The sequence below is a fragment of the Lepidochelys kempii genome, chromosome 16 (genome assembly GCF_965140285.1).
Source record: "Lepidochelys kempii isolate rLepKem1 chromosome 16, rLepKem1.hap1, whole genome shotgun sequence".
Taxonomy (NCBI): Eukaryota; Metazoa; Chordata; order Testudines; family Cheloniidae; genus Lepidochelys; species Lepidochelys kempii.
In genome coordinates, this window is record NC_136395.1 from 25,234,438 (window position 1) to 25,254,948 (window position 20,511).

General features: G+C 40.9%; 2 protein-coding genes across 13 annotated transcripts in view; both read right to left on the reverse strand.

The window, feature by feature from the left end:
- RC3H2 (ring finger and CCCH-type domains 2) overlaps window positions 1–9,599 on the reverse strand; it is a 40,081-nt gene extending 30,482 nt beyond the window's left edge. For 4 of the 11 annotated variants that reach the window (XM_073314089.1, XM_073314092.1, XM_073314090.1 and 1 more), the window contains exons 1-5: window positions 9,421–9,599; window positions 6,936–7,130; window positions 2,898–3,168; window positions 1,880–2,176; window positions 68–185 (exon numbers count right to left, since the gene is read on the reverse strand). In XM_073314089.1, the coding sequence (XP_073170190.1) occupies window positions 68–185; window positions 1,880–2,110 (349 nt within the window). In that variant the 5' untranslated portion in view covers window positions 2,111–2,176; window positions 2,898–3,168; window positions 6,936–7,130; window positions 9,421–9,599. Of the gene's footprint in view, window positions 1–67; window positions 186–1,879; window positions 2,177–2,720; window positions 2,877–2,897; window positions 3,169–6,935; window positions 7,131–8,074; window positions 8,944–9,420 lie in introns of those variants that run through there. The other 7 variants (XM_073314082.1, XM_073314084.1, XM_073314085.1 and 4 more) reach the window with 7 other exon arrangements.
- Window positions 9,600–12,838: 3,239 nt separating this feature from the next.
- ZBTB6 (zinc finger and BTB domain containing 6) lies at window positions 12,839–15,897 on the reverse strand. 2 transcript variants are annotated; one of them, XM_073314079.1, is made up of 2 exons: window positions 15,880–15,897; window positions 12,839–15,297 (listed from the first exon to the last, which is right to left on the reverse strand). In XM_073314079.1, exon 2 carries the CDS (start codon window positions 15,286–15,288, stop codon window positions 14,005–14,007), a length of 1,284 nt encoding a protein of 427 aa, XP_073170180.1. In that variant the 5' UTR covers window positions 15,289–15,297; window positions 15,880–15,897; the 3' UTR covers window positions 12,839–14,004. The 2 variants fall into 2 exon arrangements, with proteins under 2 accessions (XP_073170180.1, XP_073170179.1); XM_073314078.2 differs by lacking the exon at window positions 15,880–15,897 and adding an exon at window positions 15,426–15,776.
- Between the last annotated feature and the right edge of the window lie 4,614 nt (window positions 15,898–20,511).

Here is a 20,511-nt window from a genome sequence, read left to right on the forward strand (position 1 = left end):
AACATACTTCTGTTAAGAGTAAGCTTGTCTGATATACCAAGAATTGCAGAGTTTTAAGACGACTTACCCTTTCCTCCACTTAGTGGCTTTAAGTAGAGTGCCAAATCTTCCACACATTTCTTTGCTACCTCATAATGTTTGTTCTCTCCTAAGTTACTTAACTTTACTGTCTGATGATCTGGTACCTACAAAAATTGCAAAGGAAAGAAAAGGGAGTTGTAGCCAGTGTCAATAATCTTTCCCATGACCTGCCTTACTCACCTTATCACAGTATAAGCTAATTATATAACACCATAGATCTACACTACTCTTCACAGAGAAATGAAAGACAGGTTCAACGCCATGATGTTTGGAATGTAATACTCATAATACAGCAAGGGATTATAGAGGATGACTGTTATGGTGACGAAAGATTAAGATAGTGTTACAGAACATTTCTTGTGGTGCTTTTGGATAGATACATTAACATTTGGAGATTAAAGAGGAAAACAGGGCAGGAGGGGAGGTCTGTGATGGAAGACCAGCTGAAAGAACTGACCTCTGAAGGGTTATTTGAAAGGTAAGGTGCATGGTACACAGGGCCTGGGAGGATGATCAATGCATAGGGGCAGCATGAGAAGAAGTGCAGAGTTGCTTGTAGGAGACCAAGGAAGTGACCAGATGCAATTAACTGGCCAAGAGCAGAACACGAAAAGGTGAACAAGGAGAAATTAGAGATAGAAATGTAGCCAAGCACAGCATGCTCTGCAGTCCTAAAAGGGAAGAATGGTGAATCTGAACTTGGTGCATGACTCACTGTGGGCACGATCTGGTCAGAGTGGCAGAAAACAAAGGTGATTTTAGTTACAATGTACTGAACAAGCTAAGGTGTACTCTGAGAAGTGGAGCAGTCAGAGGAAGTGAAGTTTGTAATAGGCAGACAAGGTGACTATTACAAACACTTTATTAGCAATAGAGAATTAAATAAATATATGAAGTTGAGAAGGGAAAACATACTAGTGTATGACACTATGTTCCATAACATACACAATGACTTTTTTAATATACCCATTGTCGTCACATCTGTCTGGATGACAAATTAAAATAATCAATGCACTAAGCAGCTCACAATAAAATGCACCCTCTGCAGGTGGCATCCCAATTCTTTTAAAGAATTATTAACTTGAAAAGATAAACTCTTTGAACACACATGTGAAAGGGCACAAGAGAGATAGATTATTTACTTACAAGTTTCCTGAAGTGCAATGCTGACTTTATTAACATTCCTGTGCCACCACTATGAGGCACTGGAGGGAAAAATTTCTAATTCAATTAGTTGATGAGACTCTCTCAAACCTAAAAGCCCTCATCATGGGTGCTTCAAAAGAACAGATGTCTGAACCTGGGTTCAGAGGTCAGATTCTTTTCAATGTAAGAAGTAACATGAGGTTTTGACTCAACTAGTTCCCAATGAGAAGGATGAATGAGTGTAATCTGTAGATTAACTTTTCTAATGACACTGCTGATTGTCCTCTAGGTCCAGGAGGTATTTATCTACAAACTCACACAGCTGTACACCCAGTTATACTGGAAGACACTCTTAAAATCATTTTACAGACATATTCTGTCCAGAACTGTGGCACATTACAGCGTCACTGTTAGAACACAGAGTCCTGTCTACATAACACAACGAAATATTGTTTTAGTTGTGACAAGAGACAGGTGTCTGGTAACCTGGTCTCCTGATGTAATTGTCTTTGTAGCGTACACAGGCCTTCAGATGCTATAAAGATCAGACCTTTTCTTATCCCAGACTGAAACAGTGAGGATGTATTCCTGCTGCAATGGTAAAATGTAAATGGTAATGTTGGAAAAAAGTAAAGAGCTCCTTAAGTCATACCTGGGCTCCAACTAACTGGAGAAGTGCAAAGTTTACAGGAAGCACATCGATGTCTGTATTGATGGCAGTCTGGTCGAAAGGACATGCTTTGCGATGAAGCTTGTTCAGGCAGGTCTTACAGACAGTGTGAGAGCAACCTAAGCTGATGGGTTTGTGCACATTCTCATCAAACTCATTGTAGCAGATTGGACAGGACAGAAACTCTGTCCACTGAGCTGCCTGCACAGGCATTGTGGAAGTTGGATGCTTGTTTAGCAGACTAGAAGACCATTATTTCACTGTCCCGTATTTTGGCAGCTGGAAAGTAAATGAACAAAGGATGTAGTTTCTACACAACATTTTGCAATTAGTTGCTTTTAATTTAAAAAGCAAGATTTTAACATTTTATTAAATAAAACCCAAAAACTTATGTTGAAATCCCCATATAATGAATCCAACCCTGCCTCTGTTATAGCAATCAATAATAACAGTTCAATAATCCCATCACATTCTTCCAGCTAGTCTACACTAATCCAGTTTGTGAGCCTATCTTCAGTAAATGTCATCAGGGTTTCTTGTATACTCATGGAATTAAAACACTTTACGGAAAATCATTGGTTGGCACATAAAAGGTTAAAGGCAGAACCTCAGATACAAATCAAGCTCACAATTTTCAAAAACTAAGAACACTCCCTAATAATTGAAGGGTGGTGGGAAGTCAAAGAAATAATATATTTGTTTTACTATCACAAAGTGGAGTGCAACATGATCACAGATGTTTCATCCTACCCATCTTGTTCAAATTTAAACAGGTGTCAGTATAAACATTGCTTTATAGAAACAGAATCCATTATACACTTACATTTTTTGTTTTTAAAAGTGGTAAAACATTTATTGCTGGAATGGGAGAGTAAATCTGTGTTCACATCACCTCCCTTGTAACAGCCCATCAGAGGACTTGCTCCCAGGGGCGTACATTTCTCTATTTGCATTTCACACATTCGCTACCTCATATTCATAACAGTGAAACTCCACGTACGTAAGTCTGTGGCAGAAAGATCTCTGCTGTACTGGAAATCCAGGTATTTGGGGGCAATTACACAGCTGATACTTTGTTCACACAATTGTTTGCAGAGCATAGCACTGTAGCTGGTTCCACAACAAGGAAAGGTAAAAATATGGAGACCAAATTACAATATGGAAAATGTCACCAAAACGCCATCTAGATCCAACAAGCAACAACTTCAGTTTATTATTAGCAGGTCTTTCCTTTGAAATATCTCACTTTGTGCAGAGGTTCCACGTAAATCCTATGTAGAAATATGTTTGAAGGGAAAAGGGAAAATTTACTCATATATTCTGAAAGACATCCCATCTTACATAATTCAAAATCAATAAAAAGAAAACAAGCCCAAATATTTAAAGGCTACTCCAGCTAAGAACCAACTAAACTATTTAAATTCAAGCCTTCAACACTGACACTATCAAACTGGTAGGTGCTTGTAAAGGTTAAAACTAAACAGCCACACCCATAACTACTCTACAACAATTTACCTGTTGGCTCTGATGCTACCAAAATCCTAGAAACCAGATGGCTTGCATAAGTGCTATTAATCTGTCCAATTAGCACTTTTCTTTTTAAAAATGCAGATGAACTCACATTACTCCCTACACTGCTATATTTATAAAGAATTAAAGGCTCAATACTATATTTTCTTTTCCAAAAGTGGAAATAAGGTAATGTTATTGTTTTGAGGAAGCCAACAGTTTCCCCCTGTCCCATCTGAATTCAACAACTTTCCATTTTCATTTTGAATCAATTGTTGGCTGTTCTACTGTTTAGTTAGTGATGTTAGTATATGTTGGACCACTAAAATACTTATTAGAACACAGCATAAGACTTGAAAAGTGGATGTATTTTATTTTAATTATGACCATCTGTTTAGAAATGCTATTTAGCACTGAGCATCCAATGCTCTTTAAGCAACAGGATACTTGTACAAGATGTTCTTATCTCAATGAGATTTTCAACATCATTTGGGAATTACATTTTATACAAAAATTAGAAAAAAGTAAGACAATGCAGAAATTAAACTTTGGACTTATCCCACTGACCCTAAATGTGGATCCAATATGTTCAATACTAAGTGAGCATAGTCACACCGTGAAGTATATTTTTAACCCTACCATAAAGCACACACTGTACTAGGGAGGGACACACAACTTTTTTTAGGCAAAACATTGCATACCTGTAAGGATTATTTTTGTTACATGCATCTTCAGACATGGATATTCAAAAGTACAATAAGCAAGAGTGAACAAAATGCTAAAAGCATCCTGATTTCCCTATGAATTTAAATGTATAATGCCATTTAGTCCACCTCAACCCTTGAGTATCCAATGGTAGGCAAACAAAAATGCAATTGTAGAGAAAAGGAAAACATCTAAAGTAGATAGATCCTAAGACTTCCCACCCTTGCTACCACAGGTTCTGCTATACTACTGCTAATGCCAGTGAAGACTGGTTGCTGGTGACCAATAGCATTAGGTTAGACAACACAGGTAACATATTCTAAATTTCCACCATTTCTGTCATGAGTAGCAAGTGGGAAATTTTAAGAAGTCTGGTATACATACAATCTAGGTAACAGCATGACACGAGTCACTGACTGAACGGTCTCCATTCCCACGTCCCTCATTAATAGATTCAAAGGGCAGTAATCTTTATTCAGAGAGCATATATATGCTTAGCTTCCACAATTAATTCAGAAACTTGCAGGTAACAGTACCAGCTCATTTTCCAGGCTTTTAAATAAAGGCTAGTCTACACTAGAATCACTACAGCAGCACAGCTGTACCAATGTAGCTGCACCGCGGTAGTGCAGATGCTCTAGGCTGATGAAAGAGAGCTTTCCCATCGGCATAATTACTCTACCTCCCAGAGCGGCAGTCACTATGTCGGCAGGAGAGCTTCTCCAACCAACATAGCGCTGTCCACATTCTCGGTGTAACTTACATTGCTCAGGGAGTGGCTTTTCCACACCCCTGAGCAACTTAAGTTATATCGAAGTAAGTGCTAGTGTGTACAAGCTAAGAGTCATGCCAACTATTCTGATATTTTTGCTCTCCAGTATGTTCAAAAAGTCTCCAAATTATCAAGTCAGTTTCTTAGAAAAGTATAAAGAAATTTTTGTACAGACTCCTATTTTTTCTGACAAGGAACATATTTAGGGATGTCCTATTGAAAAACAAATTGCTCTGATACTCTAAAAATTGAACAAAATTTAAAAAAAAGTGCCCTACCAAAAATCATTCTGACAAGAATTGTCAACTTAAAAATCTAGTCTTTTTTAAAGAGACGAACTGAAAGTATTTTCAGGTGCTACCATTACCCTGGAGTTGCCCCGATCTTTCTGTGTGAAAAACCCATAAACACAATATAAAAAATGACTAAGCACAAAGTGCTGTCAAATACAGAAAGTAAACAGAGAGTACTTTTTATTTTTAACAGTAGTAGGCAAAAATATTCAGACAAATGTGATTTTTCAGCTGTTGTCTTATTAAGAGCAGCATCTTAGATTACTAAGCCTGAAGATTTTAGAAGTCTAAATATACTATTTGCTATTTATTATGTAACTAGTGCATTTGGGACAGACTAGTTCAGATAATCAAGTTTCACTTTCTGCTTCTGTTGCAGGAGCAAAATGCTGCTGAATTTGAGTTCACAACCCTGCAAGGGAATGTTTAAATTTTCCTATCAGCCACAATAAGTGTACTTGACTTTCCTTCAAACATATATATTTTTTTAAACTTTATAATTTGTGAAGCTGATTCACAATGGAGTGATATGGTATATGGGGCTCATATTTTAAACCAATTCTGGTATGCTTACTGGATCCTGTAACCTTCCTTATGGACTTGATTCAAAACCCACTGAAGTCTCGATCTGGCCCAATTTTTAATTCTACTATTAAGCACTTTGAACTATTAAAGATTGAGTGCATTAGGCATTAAAAATTACAACATGGATTTAGTTCTAACATTAAACAATCTTACTATGATTTTAACCATGCTTCTGAGGCTGCGTTCTTTACATAGTAGCTAGATGCAGACAACATGGGATCTTAAAATGGGCAAATTTCAAAGCATCCATTGCAATTTTCCATTTGTACAAGCAGATTAATCACTTGTTTGTACTATAATGAGTAGGTTTGTCAAGCCTTCCTTCTGAAGTTACTTAAAGTTGAAAGCATCTCATCTAGCTCAGTAACTTATTGTCCATGTTAGTACTTATTGTCCATGTTAGTCCATGTTATTAGAATTAAATTACTTCCTAAAAGGACTTTAGTCTTTCATGTATTACTCTAACAACCATCACATGCGGATCTAAGAAACTGGGTTCATATTAAAAGCCCAGGAAGTGGAAGTGAGCAGTCCCAATAATAGCTTTGCATCTTTTAGCTCTGATGGCTCGAAGTGAAAATAAATTCTCTTTAGATAGAACAGACTTGCTTGTTTCTGCATATCGCATAATGTCCATCATATTTAAATCTTCTGAGAAACAGCCTAAATGTAAAGGGAGTTGTTCAATGACCACTACAGGACAATATTCCAAGATACTGTTCTGATCTGACTTTTTATTGGAAACCTGCATTTATCTCTGGGGACAGCAAAAGAATCATACTGTAGGAAGAAATGTTTGTTTTATTTAAGAAACATCACACCAATGTACTGCAACTTGAAACAGACCAAAACAAGCTACTGTTTTCACGGCTCCTCGTATTATGGACTTGAGATAATAATTTTCAAAAACCTGGCTTAGTCTTGTATTCTGCTCTAATACTTTTCCTAGATTTATTTATGCATGTTTCTACGGTGATCATCACTATCATAACTTCTTATAAAATTGTCTACTTTGACTTTACCCTTTTTTCCTAAGGCTATTTGTTGAAACATGGCTACACTATGCAATGCACTAATATAATATAAAAATTACTCTGACTTCTAGATAAACATTACTTTTCACATATAAATGGGTTTGTTTTTTTCTTTTTGTAAATGCCAGAGCTCTAGTCACCCAGGAGGTCAGTCAAGATGCTCTATTTCCTGTTCAAGGATCACCACCAGTAATAAGGATTCTGCATGTTAAGATGTTCTCCAAGTTATATATTCGTTTTCTGCAGGGTTTCAGGGGTGCAACTGAAAGCCGAATCTGGCCTTCCCACAAGTGTGATGAAAATCCATCTCCCATAGCTGTGTTGATTTTTCAAGACTAACAGGAGGACAAAATGGCAAAAATGCTTGTCACTAAAATCAGTGAAGATTATTTTGAATACCAAAAAAGTATGTTTGCTGAATAAGAAGGTGCTATTTTTATAGTTACTTTTCAGAGTAGATCTGCACTTAAAGGGTGCTATTTTTCTGTAATATAAAAGGTTTAACAGAGGACCAAGGATCATGTGGGGCAATTCTTTCTGTGTTTATCCTGAATCTTCTCCCATGCACCCCGTTGCGCCTTTTAAACCACCACTTTTACAAGTGAACAGTCCATACACTAACAAATTTCACAAATAACTTTTTGAGCAAGAGTTAGTAATTCCCTAAAGACTGAGTAATTCCCTAAAGACTGAGTTTCATGAAAGCAGAGGGCTTCTGGGAGTAGCATGAAGACACTTTTTAGAATTGTAAAACTTGTACAAGGATACAAGTTATGTTCAGTGGGATCCTCCATCCAATAAGAAAAGCAAAGACAGAGGTACTATTAATGTTCAGGTCATTAATAATTATAAAGATTTTATGCAGCAAGCTACATTTTACATCTAATAGTTGATTTTCCAGAAAGCATGTTAGATATAAATATTTACATCCTCTGCCATAAGTCAGCCAAGTCAGCAAAGATCAATACTCAAGACCAAACAGAACTGCACTTTAAGCAATCTCTAGTATTGCCATTAAGTTGACAGAATTTTATTTTTTGTATGGAACTGAACTATTCCATACAAGAATATTGAAGACTATTGTTCATATTAGATAAGAAAGGCATACAGATCTAGCGAAAGCATAGTTAGTTACTAAGAATAAGAATTTGATGTTTAATGGAACATTACAGCATGACAGCAGTATATGTTTTAAACTCTGGAATTTCCAGTGACATCTTTTAAACAAAAAAAGACAGAGGGTCAAAAAGAGATCTATTTGGGTCAAATAATTACTTACAATTTCACTAGTATGGTCTCATTTAACATTCTGTATCATCTGTTTTTCCTCTTAATGATAATTAATTACAAGGATGTAGATTTGTTTTTCTAACCAATATAAAGAGGATAAATTGGGCTACAAAAACAGCCAAATTATGGTTAGTCCCAACTTCTCCATCTACAGAACACATATGGCACAAAAAAGACATCTAGAAGATTTTGCTATCAGAATCTTTCCTGATACTCAGTCTAGACATTGTCTTAATTTTAGCTTATTTCTAGGTATAAGCTTCTCCCCCTTTAATCCTTCCTACTAAATCAACACTCCTACCAATCAGTCATATTGCTGTTCTTCTCTAAACTTCCTCCTGATTCTTGTAGTTATAAGTCCTCAATTTTTCTACAGGAAGAGAAGAGGCAAGGTGAGCGTGCCTACTAAGCACCCCGCATCAAGGATGACCAGATGGAACCACTTCTAGGGCCTTGTCTGCACTACTATTTTTCTTCAAGTTTCCCCACAGGTGCAGCTCCACAAGAAGAGGTAAGAGTGGGAATGCTCATGCAGTCAGACGGACTCCCCTCCACACCAGAAAGGACTAGTTCATGATGTCTAGACCTCCCAGGCTGGGAGCAAGGTTGGTTGGCGGGGTGACTAAAAATCCCAGTGGCCCCTACGTGTTAGTGCTCTCACTGGTGGAGGTGCGGCAGCAGACGAACAGAAGAGAACGCGGGTCTAGACACAGCCTCAGGTGGGAGCGTAGCCCCGTCCCTGTCCCACTCTAATCCGTGTGTGGCCTCTGCGTGCAGCCCCGCAGCGACAGCCGCGGCGGTGGTTTGGCAACGCAGACACCCGCCCCCCGGGAACGGGGCTGAGCTCCCCCAGCTCACCGCACAGGAGCCATCAAATGGCAGCTGGGACTCTCCAGCAGCCTGGCCAGGAGCCGAGCCAGACCCAAGCTGGGGGAAAGCCCCCCGGCCGCCAGCCGCACCACACAGGGATCCACCACCACCCGGCCACGGGGCTGCCAACCGCACCCGCCGCTGGGCCGGGGGGGGAGTCTGAGCGCGCCCCTGACAGCGAGGGGGCGGGGAAGGAGCGGACGGGCCCGCTCCTCCGAGCCTGCTCCGCACGCAGGCAGCCCCGCCCCGAGCGAGGGGCCCGGCCTGAGAGACCCTCCGCCGCGGCGCTGCCGCAGGGCACCCGGGGAGGGGGCGGGGCTGCCGCAGGAGCGCCCCGGCTCTCCCGCCCGGGGGATACTCCTCCGGGCCAGCCGCCCAGAGCACGGCCCCCGCCTTCCCTCCGGCCGAGCCAGGCCGGGCCGCCGGGCTCTCCCCGGCCAGGCGCCGCCCACCCAGCGGCCCTACCTGCGAAGCGCGGCCGGGCCGGGAGCAGGAGGCGGCACCGGCCTCTCACACTCCATGGGGCGGGCAGCCCGGAGCGGCCCGGCGGTGGCAGCAGCGGGGGCCTCGGCGGCGCCTCCTCATCGCGGTGACAGACGGGAGCCCAGCCCCTCCGCCCCGCTACTATCGCGAGAGCTGCCAGGATCACGTGAGAGGGGAGCCTCGGCTGGCACCGCCCGCTCCCGCCTATCACATGACAGCGAGTCCCGCTCCGGTTGGGTGAGAGGCGAGAGAGGGGCGGACCTCGTGCCTCGTGGGCGGGACAGGACTGATGGAGCAGGCAAGCCCCAGCTCTCCTACCCGTTCAGGCTGGAGGCATGGAGTACCCTGGAGAGCCTTCCCCCCGCCCCTGGGGCAGGCTCCCAGCCTTGAGGGAGCAGCCCCTCCTCCTCCTGCCCCAGGCTAGGGCGATGAGTTTTCTGCCTTGGCGTGTAGAGCCCTAGACTCTACGGGCAGCGAGCAAGCCTGCCCAGGAGCGCAGCTGCCCCAGAGGAAAGGGGGGGTGTCTTATTTTCTACTTTACCCCCTTACTTGGCCTTCAGAGAAGAAGGGCCATAGAATCATACAATATCAGAGTTGGAAGGGACCTCAGGAGGTCATCCAGTCCAAGCCCCTGCTCAAAGCAGGACCAATCCCCAATTTTTGTCCCAGATCCCTAAATGGCCCCCTCAAGGATTGAACTCACAACCCTGGGTTTAGCAGGCCAATGCTCAAACCACTGAGCTATCCCTCAGCCTGTCCTTTGTCTACAGGCTGTAGGCCTGGAGCTGCTTAAAGCCTTTCTTGTATTAATACAACTCAGGAGCAGAACTGAAGGCTGCAGTTAGAGGAATCATGAAGACTTGTGGTACAGATGCTGCAAGTTGAGCATGTTTGTTTACTTAGCTATTGCCTTCTTTTCCTCCTCAGTAATTACCTAGTACAAAAACCAAAAAGGAAAGCTGTGTTACTGGAAATAAAAAGGAAAGCTGTGTTACTGGAAATAAAAACTCCAAGCCTGCTTTCTCTCTTGCCACAAAAAAGAAGGCAGGCCTTTTGCACTATATAACAACAAAGAACTCTAAGGGGCAGTTATACTAAGTTGAAACTTCAACCAGGGACATCTCAGAAAGGATCTGCAACAACTTCCCTTTTTTGCTACATTCTTTCATCTATGTTTCTGGAGGCCCCTGATAATTAAGTAGGCAGTTTCCAGCTTTAAAGAGCTATAATAAACGTTGACAACTCTTTATTCAGACTGACTCAGTCTTTTATGCATCCGATGAAGAGAGCTGTAGCTCACGAAAGCTTATGCTCAAATAAACTGGTTAGTCTCTAAGGTGCCATAAGTACTCTTTTTCTTTTTTCAGTATAAATCCTGCATCCTATGCTCAGAGAAATCATTTATCTTGCAGACTACCACAAAAGGTAATTGTTACATCCATTTATAAAGGTACTATAGTTCCCAACATGAGTAGCACTTGAGAGTGTGCTTAGAATATCAAGTCAGAAATAAACAGTTTCTTAACACAATATCCAATACTTTAAGGCTGTTTCAGACTCTCAGTGATTTTCCTCAAAGTTGTGTGTATATACAAACAATGCCTCTTATTTCCATTCCATTTTATTTATGTTATAGAGCAAATGGTTACATTTAAGAAGGTGGTACAAGGGGAGTTATATGCATATATATGCCAGAGTCCCGTTCTCTTAGAACAAAATTCATCACGTAAGAAATTCTAGCCCCCGCAGAGGTACACACAGCTTCCTCTCAGATGTACATGCACTACAACTGCTGAACAAAAGTTACCAATCCTCACATAGAAGGTGCATCTCAAGATCATAGGCTCTATTTCCTCTTTATCAGTTATGGAAACATGAGTAACACACCTATATCAGGCAATGATTGTTTAAATTCATATTGGTGAGACTCATGCACTTGCCAGAATGGGTTTGTTCAACTAAAATGCCTAAGACACCAAGGCTCTATCGGCCCTAAAACAGCACAATACATTTAACTTCTATACTACAATATTATAAAGGGTCCAATTTAAAAGGAGCATCAAGTTTTCCTTAATGTTAGTTTAATACAGTTCTCCAATGTTTTCTGACATCTCCTAAGAACCTGATTTTCAAAAAAAAGTGTGCAAATCTGCAGGCAGAAATGAACAGTTAGATATAAACCTGTACATACAGCCCAGTTAACATTTGTTAATACAATAACCAAGAGCACAGAGTAAGAATATGTTTTTGGAAGTCAGGTGAGCCGTTAATGTTACCATTAAGTAAAGACATTTACACAACCAAAAATGAATCCTTTACATTTGTTACTGTGTGAGGGCACACCCAACACTAAATGCAAGTTCAATAAGACTGCAAACAGATGTAGCCAAGGAATACAAACCAAAACTAACAAAATGCCATAAAAAGCAATCACCACAATTGTAAAACAGCCATGTTTCAAACTTAAAACTCGCAAAATACATTATGCATCAGTGTCCAGCAAATAAGGAAACAAAACCCAAAACCTTAGTTTGACAAATATAATTATTATAATTAAGAATGCCAGAACAGAGAGATGAAAGATATCTTATGCTTAAAGCACTAGACTGGGACTCAGGATATTGTTTCAGTTAGCCAGTTATGCCTTCCTTGGGCATATCACTTGGGCCCCATTCCTACAGAGACTTATATCCATGCTTAACTTTACACATGGAGTAGTCCACCAATTCACTTCAATAGGACTACTTCACACTATGTAAAATGAACTGAAGCATGTTCTTCATTAGTCTCTCTGTGCCTCAGTAGCCTGAGGGTACTGTAAAAATCTGTAAAATAGAGATAGCTGTACTTCCTATCACCCTCTAGCTTATCTATTTAGATTGTAAACCATTTGAGACAGGAATTATCTCTGATGTTCATGTGCAGTGCCTAACATAATGGGATCCTGAACTCAGCTGAGACCTCCAGGCACTATAATAAGTGACTGGTAAATCAGTTATTCAAAGCATGATTCTAACTGTCCAAGTGAAGGACCTATTACAAACTCATCCTGAAACAAAGGTAAAATGGCTAAAGTATTAAACCTGCCAAAATTGGGTTTCCAGTAGAGAGAAGTCATCATACCAGTACAGTTGAACATTGCTATTACAGACGAATAATAGGAAGTTACACAGTATATATTGCTCACACAAACCCCACCTAATTTGGCTGGTGAGTGAAAGCCAAATGAGTGGCTTTTGTACTACAAGATATACAGGAAGTTAACTAAAGATATCTCTTTGCAACTGACATAAGATCAGTGTGGAAATATATCCTTACGCACTACAAATACACAAGAAAGAGTGCTGCTGTTTTTTCTAATGCAAGAGGATCTAGAATAAATGGCATTATTCCACTCCAATAACTATATATGATCTTTATTTATACCACATTAAATGGAAGAAACATATATGCCACTCAAGGACAGGCACAAGATAAAAGTGTTTGAGTTATAGGGCAGTTTGATGCCTGCAGGTAAAACCATGAAGTGTAAGACATCTACCCAGACACATACAATAGTGTTTTACAATATCATACAATTACAGACTGAAGAGTCCTCAGTATCCAAACTGCTCCTTATACAGAAAGGACGTCTTTCAAATAGATATAGATTCCTAATATGTGACAGCTCATAGCTCAGATTTTCACAGCGGCAGTACACATCTGAGATTTACAAAACTAAGACACACATAAAATACAATCAGAAAGCAAAGAATTAATTTAGGGTTTGATTACTAAAACAAGTGTACAACCAGACAATTTGTATCAGTGAGAACAAAGCTGTCAGAAACAGGTTAGAAAACTTTAAAACATGAATAAAATGAGACCCTATTCAGTTAAAACTGAACTGAATAGTGTGTTTGTTTGTGCCTTTTACTGCTCCTCTATTTATAAAGACAATTTTAAAGTTTCATTAGAGAGATTTCCTGTTTTTATTTTTTAAACCTACACACTTGAGAATCAGATTTGATGAGTGTGGTAGAAAAATCTGTATAGAATAGAATAACCCATGACTTCTTTCTGCTAAAAGAACCAACAATTTGGTGAACCAGGAAGGTGACCTCACCATAAACTGAAATATGAACTGTTGCTCTTTGAATGCTCAGTTGAGTGGGAATGATTGACTCCCTGAATAGGTATTGACATCCCCTTCCCCACTCTACTAAAGGCTGGGAAAGCAACAGTTCAGGTTTCAGCTCATTGAGACAAAGGGTCCTGCAAATATTAGCAGTGTCTTCTAATGGGAGGAGGAGGAGTGAAAGACAAGCAAGAAAAAGTTGTTTGGAGCTGTCTTTTATCCATACTATGAGTACCTGTAAAGGAGCACAAATTTTGTTCCCGTATTTTGCCATTTACCTTCAACTAGCAAACTATCCAAACAATTGCACCAATACTAGGTTTCAACACAGTAAGCAAAAATTAGATATTTGCACTTGTCTCTGTTACATAAAGATTTGGTGAACATCTGGCATTTCACCACAACAGGGTTTTAAATACAGCATGTCTTTACATCTATCCAGAGATCCACTAATCATAGTCTATTTTGATTTGTGTAATTGTGTCAAGGTTTGGTTTGTCACCACCATTCCTTCCGTGAACTGAAGTCAAGTGCTTTTTTAGGGCAGATTTGTGTTTAAAGTCCATGTCACAACAATGGCATTTGTAAGGTCTGTCCCCACTGTGAATATTCAAGTGGTCCTGAAGCGTGCTTTTAGCAGTAAACGTCTTCAGACAAACCATGCATTGAAATGGGCGGATGCCCATGTGCCCTCGGATATGCCTGTTGAGATTCTTCTTTTGTGTAAATGTTTTCCCACACTGTAAGCATAAGAAGAGTTTGTGCATTTTTAGGTGTCTCAGATAGTTTTCAAGGTGGACAAAACCTCGGGGACATTTAGGACACTGGTGCCGCCATGAATAACCAGAATCCTCCAGACTCTGAAACCCACTCATTACACTCGAGGTTCCTTCTGTATTGTCACTGACAAAGCCCTGAAACTGACTCCCAGGTACTTCTGTAATTCTACTCTCAACAGTAGAATTTATCAGTGAATGTTGTGTTTCTGGAAAATACAAGCTTGTTTTAGAGGAAGTGCAAGGCTGTGGAAAATGATCATTTTCCACATTAGTTGTGCTCATGGAATCCATTCTGAAGATACAAATTTCATCGTCTTTATATCCTATTTCAACTGTGGAAATCTCTGGAGTTTTCGTGTCCTTTCTTTCTGATATTAAGCTTTGCATTGCAGGTTGTAAGTCATCCCCTGTCTCCTGTTTTACATTATATTCTACATTAACAGGGCTATCTTCAGAAATTTCAATTATTTCACAGTCTTTATCTAAACTGTCATCTTTATTTTTCAGCTCAGTGTCTGAGGAATGACATTTCTCTGTGTTCTGATTACTGTTCTCCATAGAAGCATCAATTTCCAGATATTTAGACAATGCTTCGGTACATTTCTCTACAATGTGGACCATCTGAAGATAACTTGCAGCAATGAGATATTTCAAAAGTTCCTTCTTTTTAACTTCGAGAGCACCAGTATAACAAGACAATAGTAACTTTCTGCCAACCTCAGCACTCTGCAATATGGTGATTCGCATCTGTTTTGACTGATTGAGCAAAAACTGATCCCTCATAAATGTGGAGCAGGCAGCAAAAATCACCTTGTGTCCATGAAACTCAGTATCATTGATATATATTGATACATCACAAAATAAATTCTGCTGTCTCAAGAGGTTCATCTTTTGCAACACAGCATCCCCTTGCTGTTCAAACTGGAAATGCAGCACATCTGAGTCAGCAGCCATGTTGACAACCTATTGGAAAACACACAACAGAAACGTTACAATTCAAGCATATCATTCTGGATGCAGCTTTCGCAGTCTCAGTTTTCTGATCGCATATTTACTGAATACAATTTCATCAGCAGTTTCAAGCTACCCACCGAGCCACTACATATACCAGTGCTGAGAAGTGTTTAGGCAGAGCATGGCTGGAAAGCTGACTAGGTACTTGCAACAGGCCTGGTTTTGTGTTCCAGCCTAGCCAGGGCTCCCCCATAAAACACTGTGTCCCTCATAAACCCTTACTCTCAGCACGGTGTCTACAAGAGCCCGTGGACACAAGTAGCATTAGACGGGCTTGGCCACAGCAGGGTCGGAAAACTATTTAAATCAGTTACGAGCCCTACGTCGCAGCGCCCCCACCCCAAGGAACCCACCCGCCAGACCGTGCTGAGCTCCCTCTCGGCCCAAACTCGCAGGAGCCCGAGCCCTCCCGCTCCCCCTCCCGGGCTGCCCCGGCCCCCAATGAAGGCGGCAGGACAACCAGGAAGCGGAAGCGGAATCTCCCCCGGGCCGCGAGCACCTCCTCCCCCTCCCCGTTCCTCAGCCCCGAACCGGCAGCGGCGGGCCGGAGAGCAAGCGCCAGCCACCCCCAACAGAGGAGCCGGAAGCACATTCCCAAGTCCCGCCCCCTCCCCCGGAAGAGGCTCTGTCAGTCCCTGACCCCAGCTACCGGCCTCCCCTGCCCAATAGGACGAGGCAGCAGCCGGGCCGCTGCTTCCGGGATCCCAGAAGTGGTTCTGGCGGGAGGCGGATGTGTTTCCTTTCGGACTCCGCCGCGCCCGCCCCCTTCGTGGCCCCACAGGCTGGTGGGGGGACGCGAGGCCCGGGGCGGAGTCTTCGGGCCCCGCGATCCCCCAGACGGGGACGAGCCCTTCCCCCCCAGCGGGAGAAGTGGGCGTACGGGCGGGGGGCGAGTCCCGCTCCCTTGCCAGGGACTAGCGTCGCTGGCGGGGGGTTACGAAGCCCGGCAGGGATCCTCTCACACGTACCACGAGCCCATCGCTTGCCCGGCGCAGGGAAGCTCAGGTGCCTTGGCTCCACCAGGCAAAAACCAAGCTTCGAAGCTGGTCAGGAAATCATCAGTGGGTGACGGCTGCCCCCCCAGCCCGGCAGCCCTGCCCCCGCTGGAGCTGCAGGCTAAGGTGGTATACTAAATTCTGCATTACTGCAGCCAGCCTAGCCTCGGACCCTTTCAGAGACAATTAGCGTATGAATGGGCCGTTTTCGTTATGGCTGAAAAACACATACAGGCTCGGGGCTTAGGAGGACGTTTAGACGAAGCATTGGAATTGCTACAGCTCCTCCCAGCTGAGTCTCTCACAGTATTGTGCTAACAACAGGTTTAGCCTCACAGAAATGGAATACAAGCTCCAGGGAGCAAGGCAACAGCTGAAAATGAGGCAGAAAGACAGTCAATTCATTAGCCAAAGCCACAGAGCATGCCAGAACCAGAAGATAAGCGTAAGAAAGTCCATGCCTTTTATCCTTTAACTACAAAACCAGCCATTTAGATTCCTTTAGGACGGAGTAGTAGAGACAGTTGTAGTAATAAAGAGTAACTCATAGTGGATAGAGGAATACTTGTGGCACTTTCGAAACTAACATTTAGTTGAGCAAAAAGAAAAGGAGTACTTTTGGCACCTTAGAGACTAACCAATTTATTTGAGCATGAGCTTTCGTGAGCTACAGCTCACTTCATCGGATGCATCGGATTCATCTTTTTGCGAATACAGACTAACACAGCTGTTACTCTGAAACCTGTCATTTATTTGAGCATAAGCTTTCGTGAGCTACAGCTCTCTTCATCGGATGCATTCAGTGGTATTTTCCACTGAATGCATACAATGAAGTGAGCTGTAGCTCATGAAAGCTTATGCTCAAAATAAATTTGTTAGTCTCTAAGGTTCCCCAAGTACTCATTTTCTTTTTGCGGATACAGACGAACACAGCTGCTACTCTGAAACCTGTCATATTGGATATGGCAGGCTCTTAGTGACATTTATTTAAGTCCCTTTGGGATATCTTCAGTAAGGAATTCCAGATTTAGAAACAATTAAGGGTCTGCTAATTCAGGCATTTTAATAGAAGGCAGAATTAGGTTGAGTAGTTGTAGGGGAAAAAATAGTTACTTCTCAGCACCCATACTACCACTCACAAAATTAGTGCTGTTTGGGGCCAAAAATTCAGAAACCCTACACCCTAAATGGGATATTTAAGATGACTTTGGTTTTCCGTTTAGATCACACAGTGACTAACAGTCGTTAGAAATCTTTGTGATCTGTACAGAATGCACCCTAAAAAAAGTTAGTAGCAGTGATACAAAAGTTGGCTCATCCCTTAAACAGTACTCAAACCTCAAAGAAAGAAGAGGCAGAAAGGTGTCTAAAAAGAGTTTAAAAAGCCACTGACGCATCACCTTTGTAATAAACATTTTTATTCAACTTCCTCCTAATCATGAAGAGGTACTTAATTATTCTGTGGAGCTTAAGCTGGGGTAAAGTAAATATATGTTCAAAATATCCCTTCTCCATGTAGAATTTGTCTGTCTCTGGTATCAGGTCAGTATAGCGAAATACAGTTCTGTACATTTGCTCATTTCAACTGCACCATTATTGTTTTTATAATTAAAAAAAAAGGAAAGAAAGAGACAAACACAGGGCAGCAGGTACCAGTAATTTTTTTAATGCAATTTTGCTTTGTATCACACTTTTAATTAAACTCTCACTCCCTGCTCTCCCTCCCTTCTCAAAATGACTCCTGTATTTACCACCATTCCTCTCATTTTCTGTACTCTTGCATTCAACGTGCCCTATGTTCGAATCAAATAAGACTACCGGTGTGACAAACTGTATAGGTTTATAAGTTTTGCCACAGAAGAGGAGGGGGGAAAACCCACAAAAACTCTGATACTTCACGTATGTCAGAGTCACTAACTTGTAAAATTCTTCTATAAAAAGATAAGACAAACCTACAGTAGTTCTCTTATCCATGCTCATCAAGTAAATAGGTTCTAAAAGCAAAAATAATCCTTACAAATGTGGCCAAAGTGTCTATGGCAGACTTTTCCCCTAATTATTTTTGGGACAGGCAGGAAGTTGTACATTACACTCAGTTGTGAGATTATCCATTTATCAGTAAATGGTGTTTGACACATTAACATTAAGTTTATGACAGTTGTCATAAAATGTATCTGACTAAGCTACAGCACTGTCAACTTCAAGTGGATCTAGTCCGGTTAGAACTTTGCAATAAAAAGTGATTTAGAAGAAAGTTATACATACATGATTGACCACATATTAAATTCATTTAATTCTATAACAAAGCTGCCTTTGGATAGTCTGTATAAATAGATTTGATAACAATAGTCCCAGGCTCCTTTTTAATTCAGGGAAAAAAGCATTGATAAGATTTTCTGCGTCTCTAGTCCACATTAGATCTATGATAACCCATTTTCATATAACAAATATTATAGTATCAAAATGTTTGAATATAGAAGATTCTGCCTGAAATCAGATCCACATGCAATATTTCAGACATAACCATCATGGGGTAACAGCTCAAGATGATTCTGTAAGCAGGTTTAGTTTATTTTTCCATGCAAGCGGTCTTTGAACCAAGATTCTGAACGAAATACTTTCCTAAATAGTTACATTTCAGAACTAAATTAATCTGCTATTTGTTTCCTCCTCCCCATTGCCATTACTTATTCCAAAACTGTACACGACAGTCAAATATAGCCATTTAAACCTTTTTACCTGAAAAGGTGATTGTGTCCTTTCATAACATTTTGCAACATTAACACTTCATTCACTGCAATGCTTGTTTTGGGAACTTCTGACTTTTGTATGTCCCTTTTCTCAAGACCCAAGCTATCTTTTGATAATGAAATATACATTATTTTCTGCAATAAAATGCTTTGGTCATACTTTTAGTTTAGCATTGTTACAGTACTAGACTTAAACAGCTGCATTAGAAGTAATACTTGATCCAAATTTAAAAAGCAGTTCTTTACCAAGGGTCAAGCAGTAGATTATTAGACCATACTGCATTTCAGTTCAGTAAGAGTGCTGCTCTTCTGTAAATGGTATTCTTCAGATGAGATATTAAAGCATGGTCCTTTCACTCTAACTAGGATGGCAACCATCTAGATGAAAACTTCCATGACGCTTTTCAAAACAAGTACAGCATAATCTCAACCCCCAGTTAACATTCCGTTCCCTCTAGGTCTGATGTTCAAAGATGTGTAAAAGAGCTATTGCTGAGCACAATCAATAACTGATGTATTAATCTACAGCCAGTGACACTGTATCTTACTCTAAACTCTTACCTTGTAAAGCTCTAAGATTCATGAGCTATGTAGGATGGTAGCTAAATTCAAGTCTACTTTTCAAGATGAAGTGCATACTTTTAGGAACAGAGACTATGATCTAACTTTATATAGAGTTTGCATCAGTATGGCAGTTCTCACCCCCGGTTAACTGACATACATGGCTCCTAGTAGAGCTCTAGGAAGAGTTTAAAAAAACAAAACAAAACATGGAATTATACATTTCAGCTGCTGAAACAGATTGTTTTCACAATGCCATAAAGCAATATTCCCCACTCCAGCTTTGCTTTAAAACCAAATATGAAGGTCGCAATTACTGTGGTTTATGTGAAGCAATGTTTATAGGAGACAGAACAATACTTTTATTTTGAAGTCTTTACCATGTCTTAGTACATACAGTGATAGGGGATTCTTCAGTGGCTTGTCTTCACTACAAGTTAGCGTACTTCAGTTACTGCATTCAAGCTAGCCTAGCCTGAGTGAGAGCAACCACACTTCAAAGCAAAATGGGAGTTTCACAGCCTGATTTGATGAGTTGCTGTTGAGTTACAATATAGAATTGTAGGGCAGAAAGGGACCCCGAAAGATCACTTAGTCCATCCCTCTGTGCTCAGACAGGACCAAGTAAACCTCCTAGAACATTTGTGACAGGTGTTTGTCTAACCTGTTCTTAAAACTTCCAGTGATGGGAATTCCACAACCTTCCTTGGAAGTCTATTTCATTGCAGCTTATATTTAGAAAATTTCCCTAATATCTAACCTAGATCTCCCTTGCTGCATGCAGATTACTTTTTATTCTACCTTCAAGTGGACATTATTCTCAATAACATCTCTCAACACATTTAAAAACTATGATC